This window comes from Patella vulgata, chromosome 4 (assembly GCF_932274485.2).
Source record: "Patella vulgata chromosome 4, xgPatVulg1.2, whole genome shotgun sequence".
Classification (NCBI taxonomy): Eukaryota; Metazoa; Mollusca; class Gastropoda; family Patellidae; genus Patella; species Patella vulgata.
In genome coordinates, this window is record NC_065882.2 from 22,372,673 (window position 1) to 22,387,131 (window position 14,459).

Sequence of the window (14,459 nt, forward strand, 5' to 3'; positions counted from 1 at the left end):
CTACAATTAGAGAAGATATATGTAGTTTATTCCGCCCAAATCATCATTATATACAGAATAGATAAAGAATAACTGATCTCGGCATCCACATTATTTGTTTACAAATGGCGGCTGAAAATTAAATAGACTTTTATTTTTAATAGAACTCGTCCACTGTTTAAACACATTTATATTTTAGAATATAGGTCCATACTTGATATTGCTTTAGATCTTGTTCAGTCATTATCAAAGGTTAGAGGAGCTATAAGTAACAGGCATTGCCCGAGTAGAGCGAAGCTGATGTGATTGTTGTTAATATATGAACATACATAGTCACTCATAGTGTATATTTTGCTAATATGAAACCTTCCTAATTAAGTTTCTCAAGTGACACAAGTAATGTTAAATAATCTTGTTTTTCCGAATTGAATTTAATTTAGATCTAACTTGTATGATTAATTTTGTTTAAAAAAAAAAGAACAAAAAAGTGTGAGATTTATTTTCATTGACGTCAGAAATATGTGACGTCATTGATTAAACGCTTCATAAAAATATTTCTATGAGTTGCGTAATAAGATAGCATGCGCATTGCTATTTTTTTTTAATCAACGGTCTGTGGCCGTAGGGCAGATTTAGTTACGCTCCTGTGTTACCGGAAAAGAGCTTTGCTCAAGCACCGCGCTTTGCGCGATGCTTTAGAGCTTCACTCTCTATAAATATAAATAAGTCCAAACCAAAGTCTTCCGAATCCGACATTGAAAACACGAATTATTTGTCAATTTAAAGGAGCTAAATTGCTAATTAGGGATCCAGTAATTGACACAAATGGGTGCAATTACGCATATAATAATGTAATATTGATGTATATAAACTGATTTACATCAATCGTTTCTGTTTTTACTCTAATTTTAAATCAGTTATTTTCGGCGATATACGCCAGAAGTCTCAATCGAATGGAAATCCCAAGCGTCTGGTTATTCCAGTGTACACTGATAGTATTTATTATGCATGCTCTCTAGATAAGGATATGCCCTCACCGTTTGACATGAGTTGTGGAATATGTCTAGCCTCGTTCTTCGAGACCCTTGTTACAAATGACGCTGAAACGCATTATGGTACACGATCCGTGTACCAATAGTTAAAATATTTATTTTGTCTTAGATATTGGATATCAGAAGCCCATATTTTCCCGGTAAGATCACAATATCAATGTTGATTTAAATTGACATATAATTCGTATTTTCAATGTCGAAGACTTTGGATGATATTGAGTTAGAGACTTAGCTACTTTAAATACCAGTATCAACATTGATGTTGTGATCTTACCAGGAAAAGATGGGCGTCTGATATCCAATATTTAAAACAAAATAAACATTTTACCATTGGTACACGAATCGTGTACCATATAATGCGTTTCAGCGCCATTTGTAACAAGGGACTCGATGAACGAGGTTTAACATATTCCACAAGCGGTGACACCATATTCTGATCTGGAGAGCATGCACAATAAATACTATCGGTGTAGACTGGAATAATCAGACGCTAGAGATTGCCATTCGATTGAGACTTCTGGCGTATTTCGCCGAACATAACTGATTAGAAATTACACTAATTACAGTAAAAACAAACAATAGGATGTAAATCAGTTTATATACAATTATATTATTATATGAGTTGAGATCAACATGACAAACAAGACTTATTGGTCAATTTAAATCAACATTGATGTTGCTATATTACCGTGAAAAGTTGGGCTTCTGGTAGTTACTTTAGTAACGATGTCTGATAGGAGCTAGCTCTCATCGTTACTGGCTGATCCTAAAGACAACTAATATGCAAATAAGGCGTTTGCCCTACCTGGGTTCTAAGGCTATTTTGGAATCCTTACTGTCTAATTTTCACTGTGATTCTTCTTTGATTGCCAAAAGTAATCATTTCTTGCCACATCCGACACAAATTTATAATAATCCAACACTATTTTCATGTAGAATTGTTCGATACAAAGACACAAACAAAATTTGTTGAATTAGTCAGCCATTGTGAAACGTAACTTCCTGGATTATGGCAACTGATTGTCGAAAAATCACACTTAATGTGGACCCGTTACATATCATTTGTATTAAATTATTAAAACCATTTAAATAAATCACCGTTACACATTAATGAAGGTTAAGTTTGAATTTCTTAAAAATGTGACCGAAACTTCCAGACAAAATGGCCACTCCTTGTACGCAAATAGTGCAAAAGTATGTAATACCAAGGTTGTGGACACTCTAGAAGTCACGATTTTTATCCAATTTTGATGAAACTTAAAATGCGTGTTTATAATCCAAAGATCGTGGTTCCTTTTGATGTTTGCGCATATCGGACCGTAACTTTCAGGATTATGGCCCGTGATTGTACGAAAAATCACGTTTTTAGCTTGTGGTTCCTCTAGAGGTCACAATGTTTATCCAATTAAAAAAAATTTATCACTGTTACACCCTAATGATGGTTGAATTCCAATTTCGTGAAAATTGGACCAAAACTGCCGGACCAAATGGCTGTCCCTTGTACGCAAATAATGTAAACATGTTGTCGACCCTTTAGCAGTCACAATTTTGATCTGTTTTTGATAAAAATTGAAATCCATGTTTATAACCCAAAGATCTTGGTTCCTTTCGATATTTGCACATATCGGATCATAATTTCCTGAATTATGGCCCTTGACTGTACGAAAAGTGGCGTTTTTAGCTTGAGGTCTCTCTAGAGGTCACAATTATTATCTGATTTAAAAAAAACATGTGAATATATCACCGTTACACCTTAATGATGATTGAGTTCGAATTTCATGAAAATCGGACCAAAACTGACTGACAAAATGGCCGCCCCTTGTATCATGCAAATGGTGTAAATATGTGGTATATCAAGGTTGTAGACCCACTAGAGGCCACAATTTTTTTCCGATTTTGATGCAACCTTAAAGGAGCTAAATCTCTAATATTTAGGATCTACAAATTGACACAAATGGGTCGCAACGTATATAATAATGTAATATGAATGTAAATAAACTGATTTACATTCAATCGTTTCCATTTTTACTCTAATTTCAAAGCAGTTATATTCGACAAAATACGCCAGAAGTCTCAATCGAATGGCAATCACTAGCGTCTGGTTATTTCAGTCTACACCTATAGTATTTATTGTGCATGCTCTCCAGATAGGAATATGACGTCACCGTTTGACATGACTTGTGGAATATGTCTAACACCATTTTTCGAGTCGTTTATAACAAATTGTTTATTTTGTCTTAAATAATAGATATCAGAAGCCCATCTTTTCCCGGTAAGATCACAACACCAATGTTGATTAAAATTGACAACTAATTCGTGTTTTCAATGTCGAAGGTTTTGGATGATATTGAGTTAGAGACTTAGCTTCTTTAAATTTATGTTTATATCACAAAGGTCTTAGTTCCTTTCGATATTTTTTATCCAATTAAAAAAAAATGTTTGAATATATCACCGTTACACCCTAATGTTGGTTGAGTTCGAATTTCATGAAAATCGGACCAAAACTGCCAGACAAAATGCCCCCCCCTCCCCCGGTACACAAATAGTGTAAACATCTGGTATATCAAGGTTGTGGATCCTCTACTAGAGGTCACAATTTTGATCCGATTTTGATGAAACTTGAAATGCATGTTTATAACCCAAAGATCTTGGTTGTTTTCGATACTCGCACATATCAGATCGTAACTTCCTGAATTATGTCCCCTGAGAATGATCCCTATTGTTTTTGGTGCATGCCCAACCCCCAGGAACAGAGCCACACCCATTTTGTCTTTGTGTTTCTGTGTGTTGCCTACAGGCCACGATTCTTAATGGATCGTCTTTAAACTTGGGATATATATTCCTTATACATATAGTCTAAAGCTTAGAATTCATTTTAATTACTATAACATTATTAGGCCTATTACTCAATGGTTAGTTAACAAATACTTACATTAAGAGATAAGAATACATAGTAATAGACAACAAAATGTCACAGTCAAGTAGAGGAAGGCTACAAATGAGAGATGTACTACATTGTAATTCAGATCAATCAAATCCTAGTAATAGTGCCATCTTACTGAAGATGGATAGAGAAATGCAGGCAAGAGTAATATTATTTGTGAATTATGATACCCCATAATTGTGCGTCTCTATTCTTTGGAACCTTAAAATATCCGAAAATGGGTCTAAAAGCACATATTAATGTAATACGAATGTATATAATTATAAAGTAATTTATATTCAGTTTTTAACAAATTTATTGTAATTTGTAATCAATTATGTTAGGTAAAATATGTGAGAAGTCCTGGTAATAAATTTTAAAGTTTTGATTTAATTTAAGGAGTTAAAGGAAGAAAATAAGAAACTTAAGTTACAGCTTCTGGATGAGAGGTAAGTGAATTTAATCTATGAATATCAATCTGAAATGGTCAGTTATGAACACTAATTTGAAAAATACTATATATACATTTATAATCACTCACATTTGGGCTATTTTCAGGCATACTGTATCTTGTTTGGTTACTTGGTCACCTGTCTTTGGGAAGGTTTTTCATATCTGCTCCAAGCTTACCGTATGAAGTATGAGCAATAATAAAGGAAGCATTGATGCTTCAGAATTAATGAAAGATAATGCCTCGACTTTTGAGACCTTAAATAAGCTTATGTAACCACAAATTTTCAGCTTGCGCTAGATGACCTAAATGACCTAATTTAAATGTAAGATGTATATTTTTTGTAAACAATATTTTATTTCAAATGGATCAGGGAACAGGCATAGCCATAGCCTATATCACCCCTCTCCTCATATAAGAAATATAAAACATTGTGAACCATATGGTCCATGAAAATATATAATAAACAGATCTGCTACGTACATATTATAAAATAAAAGATGTTAATTGTTATTGGTTGCAGCCTGATTATCTATGCCAAATAGGGACTAGGAGTGATTTAATTGATAGCTGATGTAATGGTAAAAGATTTATTGTGCTTTTTTCCTGCATCTGAATACAATGGGCAAGTGGATTAATCTATGTATAAATAATTCATATAATTAAATTTTGTTCAACACATACAGGTCCATGTTAGAACAACTTTTAAATGAAACAAGTCAAGAGAAATTTGATGAACGCAGAATAAATTTACTAAAAGCACAAATAATTCAACTAGAAAGACAGGTAATTAATAGAAACATAGGCTGTAAATAAAATATTTTTGTATGAGTATCAGTAGTAAGGGGTAAAGATCACTAATTCACCTGTGTCATATCATCATCATGTGACTTGTAAGTATTATATCTGAATGACTGAATACCAGATTATTTATAAATCAGTCAATCCTACCTTAATAAGTACCCCCTTTAACACCTTTCGTCACCTTTTTGGAATTTTACCTTTAACATTACTTAATGATTTGAGGTTTTTTTTAGGATCTACTATGTGCAATACCCATTTTTATATGTCTTCTTTCACCATTCCGTTCATATTTACCTTCCAGACATTAATATTAAGTGAAGCATTAGGTAATAGATCTGAGAACCTACTAGAAGTCGAGAATGTGTTAAAATGGTTAACTGATGAGTTAAGGTATGTTTATTCGTTGAGTTATGACTGTTCAATAATTTGTTAAAGGTTTCGCAATGGCTTTGATCACTCAAAAAGTTCTGAAAGTAACCACATAGCCTCCAACTAAAATTGTAGTGTATAGTTGAATATCTTTCTTCCTTTGTATTTATATAGCTTATCTTTCTGAAAAAATTTTCCCCTTATTAAAGGATGCAAAAGATTATGCCTCCTTCCCTTGAAAGTTCATATGTGCAGAAAAGTAGCACATTAAAGCTCATTCATTTCATTTTGAAAGCTCATACTCCACCATATTTTTACCTCTGTGACCTCTGAGCTCTGACACGTTGATTCCCTCCACACGACTATGTTACATGTTTGTTTTTTCTATGAATGATATATCTTTTTAATAGGTCATATATAGCAGCTGATGTTAAGGGTAGTAATATACCTGTTAGTAGAGCTCATCTAATGGCCATGGTAGAAACAGCAGAATCGGCTAGAATCAAATTATTTAAAGGAATAGAAGTTAGTAGTTTTTCTGTCAAGGTTCGCATTTGAAATATATAGTTATTAAATAACTGTCAAAATATAAAAAGCAGAAACTTTCAGCTGAGGGGTACTACATTTGTTAAAGTGATTGTTAAAATCTTTTGACGATATTAATAGTTAGATCTAAATATTAAGGCCACCTGCATATTTCGTCATGGTCACGAGATGTAAAGAGGGCTAACCCACAATCCTCGGCAACAATCACGTGCCCAACCCTGTTTACATCTCATGACCTTGACTAAATCTTCAGGTGGTCTTAACATTTAGATCTGACCATATTAACATTTCCTATGATACTTTATTGGTATTACAATTTACAGTTTTATTATATCAATTCCGGTTAAGGTACCTCCCCACAATCCTATTTTCTTAAAATCAATCAACCCTTTCTTTTTAACCCACAATCCTCGGCAACAATCACGTGCCCAACCCTGTTTACATCTCGTGACCTTGACTAAATCTGCAGGTGGCCTTAACATTTAGATCTGACCCATATTAACATTTCCTATGATACTTTATTGGTATTACAATTTACAGTTTTATTATATCAATTCCGGCTAATGTTAAGGTACCTCCCCACAATCCTATTTTCTTAAAATCAATCAACCCTTTATTTTATTTAGAATAACAGCAAGGAAAACTTGATAAAACCAACTATGTTTATAAATGATTTTATAAAGAAGAAAAACCAAGAAGATCTAACATTACTAGATATAACATCAGGACAGATGTCTCATATTAACCTCAAACATGTTGTAAGTTAAAGGGGTAGAGAATTATCTCACCAATAATAATTGAAAGAAATTCAACTTCAGTTAAAAAATACATCACTCATTTGACTGATATGTTGTTTAGTAGTTATGTGTTTCATTCGATCATCAGTCAGTTGTAATCGATTAGATGAAACAATGATCCCACTGAAAACGAGCATTCAAATTAAGATGCAGACTTATAACAAAAGAGCAGTTTCAGGAGCATGCCTTGAAATAAGCTTTCACAGACTATGCCAGGAACAAATTCAGGCTTTGTCAGGCACTGTTCCTCTGGTGCTTGTCATTTTTTCTGTCACAGATTTGTCTATTTTCAGCATTTTAGTTGATATTTTTTTTTAAAAATGTCCAACACAAAGTTAAAAATGTCAGACCCAACTTGTTAGGTACAACTAAAATCGTTAGGTTACCTTTATTAAGAATATACATGTATTTTGTTCAAGCAATTAAAATTTTACGTGACCCAGTAGTTTTACTCACTCAATCTAATGATATTTCATTCAGTTAATGCAAGTGGTATGTTATTCTGTTTAGGTTGGTATTAAAGTTTTGATATTTAAAATTAAATATAATGTGACATATAAATAATGCAACTGATGTGTTTAGTGTTCCATATTTGGAACTTTCTTAACCTTTGTTTGAGTAAACTCACCAAAAATTAACTTTCCAACCCCATTGAATGGTATAGAAGTACTATGAAGAATTTATTAAACAGACAAAATTTTCTTCTTTTTTTAGGGGCAACTTGAGTCAAAGTTAAGTCAGTTGTATAAAGAACTAATAAAATTAAGAGAATCTTTATGTGAAACAGATAACCCTGTAAAGAAGATAACCTCTGATCACATAGCAAAATGTTTTAAAGAAAGATTAACCAGTGATATAGTTAAATCATCAACTCTATGTAGAGATTGTTCAACAGATCTACTCAGTTTATCCTTGTTGTATCCAGCTGCACCATGGGTAAGTAGTAAAATATTCAAAATAAAATAGTTTTTAAGGTTGAACTTATTGGAATTTAATGAGTTTTTTTCCCTGAAATTAAATATATTGATTTGGAAGATTCTCCTTTCCTCAAAATCTGAAAACAATCGAAATTTATCATTTGAATTAAATCTAAATTTTGAATAATGACTTGGAATTTTCAAATAGTAATGAATATTGAGCATTAACACATACAGTAACACAGTAGCACAGCACCTGTTACGTAAGATTAAAAACTGTGTTAGTAGTTTGAGGTGGGTGGAATAATCAATTATAAACTTCATCATAAACCAATCTATCTATTATGAGACGGTGTATTATCTTTTAATACAGTAAACTTCGCATAAGTCGGATCTAAGTGGACTGACCAATTTTAACTGAGTTAAGCAATGATCCGAGTTAGCGGAAGAACCGAAATTCAATCTTAGCTCGATTAGAAATAAACTGCAAGAGCCGGATAATAATTGATTCAAAGGCACATTTCAAGCTTTTGTTGGTATGTGCGAGTAGATAACATCCGTTTTGGTGCGAGTAGATAACTTCCGTTTCGTTGCCATCTTTGAAAGTGTCTCGTACAGCAGACAGTGAGTTTCGAATTTTCCGGAGAAAATTCTATTATTGTATCACGTCAAATAGCATGATTTGAATCAAATTGATAGTAGAAAGTATTTTGGGGCTCTGTGCATCAAATACCTAACCGCGTTTTAGACCATCGGGACGAAACTGACTTAGTCAAATTCTGAACATACTGCCGATCTGACTTAGGCGAAGAAAAAAAGCCAGATTTAGATCAAACACCGAACATTTTGATCTGAGTTGACCAAAGATCCGACTTAAGCGCAGAAATTTAATAAGAAAAATGTGCGGGATCAAGGGGGCCAAACGAAATTATCCAAGTTGAGCGAAGATCCGACTTATACGAATCCGACTTATGCTAAGTTTACTGTAGTACTAGTAAAACAAAATAAGGAACCACAGAAAAAATACATGTCAGAGAACATGCCACAGGAATGTATTTTTGGTTTCTATGTACTAATTGTATTACAAGCTGCATCTTTTTATTTACAAATTGAATTACTTTCTGCAGAACATAACAACACCATCGTACACTTTACAATTACTTTGCCCAAAATCATCTGTTTCTATATTGAAATATTTAAAACTGCTTTCATTAATTAAAGTTTACATTGCAGTTTTCTTTATTTTAGAGTGCTTTAAAGCGACCAATTTTAAAAGAGGTTACAATTGAAGAGTTTATGTCAATGTTACCTAGTCTACCTAAACCCAAAACAGTTGAACTCCATCGATGTATTGAAGGTTTATTAAAAACTTGTAACTATCGTCATACTATGCTAGAAAGAGAGGTACATTTTGCTATTATAATAATGGTTTCTATAGCAATATGCTGTTTTTATACTCCCATAATAGTCATCCAGCGTCTGCTTCTTGTAAGATTATTTAGCGAGTCATGATATAGGGAGGAACAGTACCGAAATTCAAAGTACGATGACCTATTTGTAGGGGGGATGCAAGGCCCATTCCACCTGGTTGTCATATCATACCCTCCCCATTTACTGTCAATTTAATTATTTAAATTTTGTGTTATTTCAGGTGAAAGCATTACGTGATGAAGTCAAATTTCATCAGAGTATTTATAATCATCAGTTAACCTATATAGATTCACTTTTTACTGCTGTAAAGTAAGTTTCATATTTATTATTCTTTAGTGTTTACAAAAATGAAACCAAATCTCAACTGTTCTAGAAATAGTTGTGTGTTTCAGAAATAGTTGTGAGTGAGTTACAGAAATAGTTGCAAATATGTAATTGAAAGTTTAAAAAACACATTAAACATTTAAAAGTTCTGATTCTGGTCAAATATTTGCTTTTGCAATATAATTCTATATCTTTTATAAATATGTAATATCTTTCTTTCAATAGAGATGGTTATTTGAGTTTTGAAAATTCCATTCACAGTCTTGTAGTGGAACCATTGAAAGGTATGTCAACTGGTCAAATGTTAATTAAATTTTGTCTTTACTTTAAGCTGAAATGTATCAATTTCTATATAGGAGAATCCATCTGTTGCAATATCTGTTTCATATTAAAAAGTTAGCTTTTGTCTTATCACATTATTCTGTCTTCATTATCATGTTCGATGCAGAAAAAGAAAAGTAGGACATTAAACTCGATTTTATTTTATTTCTCATCAATATTATTGCTTTTATGTACCAAGTTTAATTTATAAATTCCAGTGTGATTTCTCCTTGTCAGTGGTGCAGGACAGAGGTCCTGACAAGGACAGCTGTCTAGTCATTTGGATGGGACAAAAAACCAAGGTCCCGCATACACACTGGATGTAAAAGATTCCTTGGCAGTTGGAATTCGATATAAGAGTAGACCGTAGCGCCGCTGTCCAGGCAAAATTTCAGTCATAGCACACTATGGCATATGCCCGTCTTCATTAGCCCAGTTGGAGCAAAACAGTACGAAGTTAAATCCCCCCATTTCATTTATAAAACTATATATTTAGAAACTTTGAAGAATTATGAAGGATTAAAAGTTTCTGCATCAGAAAAAGCCTTGCGAGATTTCTTGTCAACATTCAAGAATAATGAAGAAAAGGTGAGTACGAAATGGTTTTCAAGAACAGACAGCCCCAGAAAAAATGACAGTCTTTAATTAAAATGACAATAGCACCTGTATAGGTATGGTTCACACATTCTGGTTATTAGTAATATTGTGCTTGGCTGAAACCTTTAAACTAGTGATAAATGTGGTGTTATTTCCTTGCTCACTTAATTATCTTTTACAAGATAAACATGTATATTACTATCATCATTTTTAAAAATTGCCATTTACTCATCAGAAACTTTATTAGCTATTAATGTATGGAATAAATTACTGGGTATGTTCTATAGACCGTGATATTTAATTACTTCAAATTTATTTTAGCTACAGAATGTTGTTAATAAATTAGAGCTTATACCAGAACAAGCCAATCAATTAAATGGTGAGTTTCAGGGAACAAAACTGATTTTTATGTAAAGGGTTTATCTATCTTTAGTGACATTCCACTAACATCTACAATGCACAGAATCACTCTTTACATAGATCATCATAAAATTAACAAAATCCTGTGACTTTGTCCATCTAAATATTTTGTTGCACCTCGGTAAATAATACATGCAGTATTGGTAACTACGATCACAAACTTACATTATTTTGTTAATATTACAATTTCAGATTGTCAAGTAGCCCTACCTTTCCCTGGCAAGGATTAGTTTCCCCCACACATTCCTACATTTCAGTTTTTCCCACATTTTCCTGCTATTTGTGCCAGGAACTTGAGCATAAAAATATATGTGTGTCATGTCTAAGATGCAGTTCCCAATATCAGATTTAAATCAGATGGCAATAACTTTTTTCTGTTTTTGTTTTCGCCCCATTTCAAACAAAGCAAGGGGACTATTAAAATGTGTTGTTCTGTTTCTCTGTCTAATTTCATTACATTACATGAATACCTGGATTGATTAAGTTCGATAATAAGGCTTTTTTTCTCAGGTTAAGGCCTACAGATTATGGAACCCCAGAAGTTGATAAAAATGTTCACAATTTTAACGTACTGTGTATTGATTATTTAAAAACATTTCTTTATGGCTATATTTTATAGGTGAAAAGGTATTTACATCATTTGGAGAAGAATTTTTCCACCTAATGGACAAGTTAGTTGTTGAACAACAAGAAAAACGTGATAGAGAAATTCAGTGCAGAAGTGAAATGAAAGAAGAGCAGAAGCAGAGAGATGAAAGTTTAAAACAATTGATATATAAAATGGAGGAAAAGAAAATACATGCACGAGAATTTAAAGAACTGAGAAATTTTGAGATTTTAGAAATGAACAAAAATGAACCAAAACTGAAAAAAAGCTGTTCAGATATTTCGCTTTGCAAAAATGACTCTTTGAATGGGGATAAAAGACAAGATTCAGGACTCTCACCCCCAGAAAACATTTCTTCTAATTGTGAGCTTAGTAATGTAATGATGGATCAAGTGAAAAAAACTGATAAACCACCATCTGGTAGAGAAAAATTCAAAATATCTACCAAAGGAACAAGGAATAAACAGTGTAGAAACTATGAACCAAATTTAGTTGTACCCAACAAAACTTTACAACTAAGAAAGTCTAATAGTATATCTAAACTGAACTGTGATAAAAATACTGATCAAAGTGAAAATTTGTTGATGCTTCAAGATTTATCAACCTTAAGTATGTCCAGTGTTGAATCTCAACCACCGGTTCATCATTTAGCACCATTGAAAAAGAAAAAGGCCCCGTTCTATTAATGCCATAAAATAAATCAAAATATGTTTGATTTATTATTTCTTGTGTTTCTGAAAAATGAATGAATGAATGAAATAGGGTTTAACGTCCTACTTTCCTGCCCCAACCGAGCTAATGAAGACACGCATGAGATGCAGTGTGCTAGGAAGGAAATTTTTCCCAGATAGCAATTGAATTCTGGCAGCAGTTGTTTTATGTGCATGCCAAGGTGTACACAGGACCTCAGGTTTTTAATCCCATCCCATCTGAATGACTAGACGATGTTCCTTGTCAGGCCCTTTGACCTGTAACAATGACAAAGGGATACCATGCTGGAAAATACTAGGGAACTTACTCAGCCAACACTGGGACCTCTTGACAGTAAGCCAGCAACTTACACACTGACTGCCGTTTCTGAAAAATCAACCCACCAAACAATTAACCAGAAAGTGCTGGATTCTTTCTGTTTGACCTCTTAAACTGATCTTTGTCTGAAAGTATAATTTTTCTAATAGATAGCAGAAAATAAAATCATTCATAAAAGAGCATTCCTTTCTTTCCAACTGCAATGGTTTCTATTTGGCACTCTTTTTCAAATCCACAGTAAATATTTATATGAAGTTGAGCCGTTCACAGAGAAAAATTAAAAGTAATATTTAGAAATAATCATTGCCATTGACATTTAACCATCCACTTGGGCAGATCCAGGATTTTCAGAGAGGGGGGCGTGCTGCCCCCACTTGGGAGTGCGAAGCCTGGCCCTCGGTGGGCGGACTGACGGGCAATCAACCAACCAACTCGTTTCGGAATAAATTACGATTTCCAACCTAAACTGACTGTTAATTCCTTTCCCGCGAGAATATATGGGGTAAAGAATTGTTTGCCACTGCAAAAAATAGCGGGGGCATGCGCCTTGTGTGCCTGATCCACAATAAAGTGATCATTGTTAATTTGATACAAGATTTTTTGGGGAAGGGGGGTGGGTATTGTGGGTACGTTCAGGAAAGCCTTTAAATAAGCTTTTAATAGTCTTTACATCATGTGACTTTCTGCTATGCATATTATAAATTTGTATCTAACCTGACATGACTGGAAATGGCTCTAAATTTCTTTGCCCAGACCGATTTTCTTAATTTACCCCGCCATTTACACAAAATAACAGGCCTATAGTGGCCTGTTCCTTAATCCGCTCCTTCTGGGAGATGGATGGAGGTGGTTATGTGCCTCGGTGAGTACAGTTTTCAAAGGCTGCCTAGCCTTTGGCTTTAGTATATAGATGTAGTATATAGGGTTTTTTTCTCTAAAGAGTTAGGCAACCTTTACTCCTAAAACTGAAAAATAAACAATTATGCACTGGTAAGGTTTATATTTAAATTGTGGGAACAATCATTCCGACAATGCACACTATTTTTAGTCTGCACTGAAACGCTTTTATACGTCCCCATTATAATGTGAACGTATATTGCCGTCGCCCCAGTGTGTGTGTGTGTTAGGTTCTCCTACAGGCCGCAATTCTTAACTGATAATCTTGAAACTTTTCATACTTATTCCTTATACCTTAAGGATGATCCAAATTGTTTTTTGTGCAGCTCGACCCCCAGGCACAGGGCCACGCCCATTTCTTGTATTTATTTGTAGTCTACAGGCCACATTTCTTAACGTATCATCTTGAAACTTTGCATAATTATTCCTTATGCCCTAAGGAACATCCCTATTGTTTGTGGCGCATGCCCAACCGCCAGGGTTAGAGCCACGTCCAATTTTTGTGTGTGTCTGTGTTTCGCCTACATCGCGACTGTAAACAAGGCGACTGTAAACAAGGGCGACACCGCGTACACCCAATCTAGCTGAACTCGCTTTGATGTGCCTCAAGGTTAACTGCATGGTTTTCAACGTTTTTATCATCACTTTACATAGCTGTCAAATTCCAATTAAATAAACATTATAACTCCGAGCGAATATTTACATACTTTGTAAGTGTAACAACCGACTCATTACTAGTAATATAATGTTTCAGATAAGCAAATTATTGGTTAGGTATATTTAAGCCCAATAAAATAATAGATTCAACGTTTTTAGTAGCTACCTGGAGATATGTCGGGCTATATGCAACACGGATACTTGACATGCAGAGCTTGCAAACACAAACACTTCTCAAAAAGTTCGGCATGGTTTCGCATCGGTTGGAAAGGTGGCTCGGTGAGTAAGACGTTGGCTCGCTAACCTGGAGGTCCCGTGTTCGATCCCTGCGTTGGCCG

At 34.0% G+C, this 14,459-nt stretch overlaps 1 protein-coding gene across 4 annotated transcripts; it reads left to right on the plus strand.

The window, feature by feature from the left end:
* The first annotated feature begins 87 nt into the window (after positions 1–87).
* Positions 88–12,260, plus strand: LOC126818094 (uncharacterized). 4 transcript variants are annotated; one of them, XM_056100403.1, is made up of 14 exons: positions 89–231; positions 3,972–4,113; positions 4,354–4,403; positions 5,092–5,191; positions 5,511–5,599; positions 5,989–6,124; positions 6,751–6,882; positions 7,636–7,857; positions 9,087–9,242; positions 9,490–9,578; positions 9,819–9,877; positions 10,411–10,502; positions 10,833–10,890; positions 11,551–12,260. In XM_056100403.1, exons 2-14 carry the CDS (start codon positions 4,000–4,002, stop codon positions 12,222–12,224), a joined length of 1,971 nt encoding a protein of 656 aa, XP_055956378.1. In that variant the 5' UTR covers positions 89–231; positions 3,972–3,999; the 3' UTR covers positions 12,225–12,260. The 4 variants fall into 4 exon arrangements, with proteins under 4 accessions (XP_055956380.1, XP_055956378.1, XP_055956379.1 ...); XM_056100404.1 differs by having other exon boundaries at positions 5,989–6,103; XM_056100405.1 differs by lacking the exon at positions 11,551–12,260 and having other exon boundaries at positions 88–231; positions 10,133–10,502; positions 10,833–10,887.
* Positions 12,261–14,459: the final 2,199 nt, after the last annotated feature.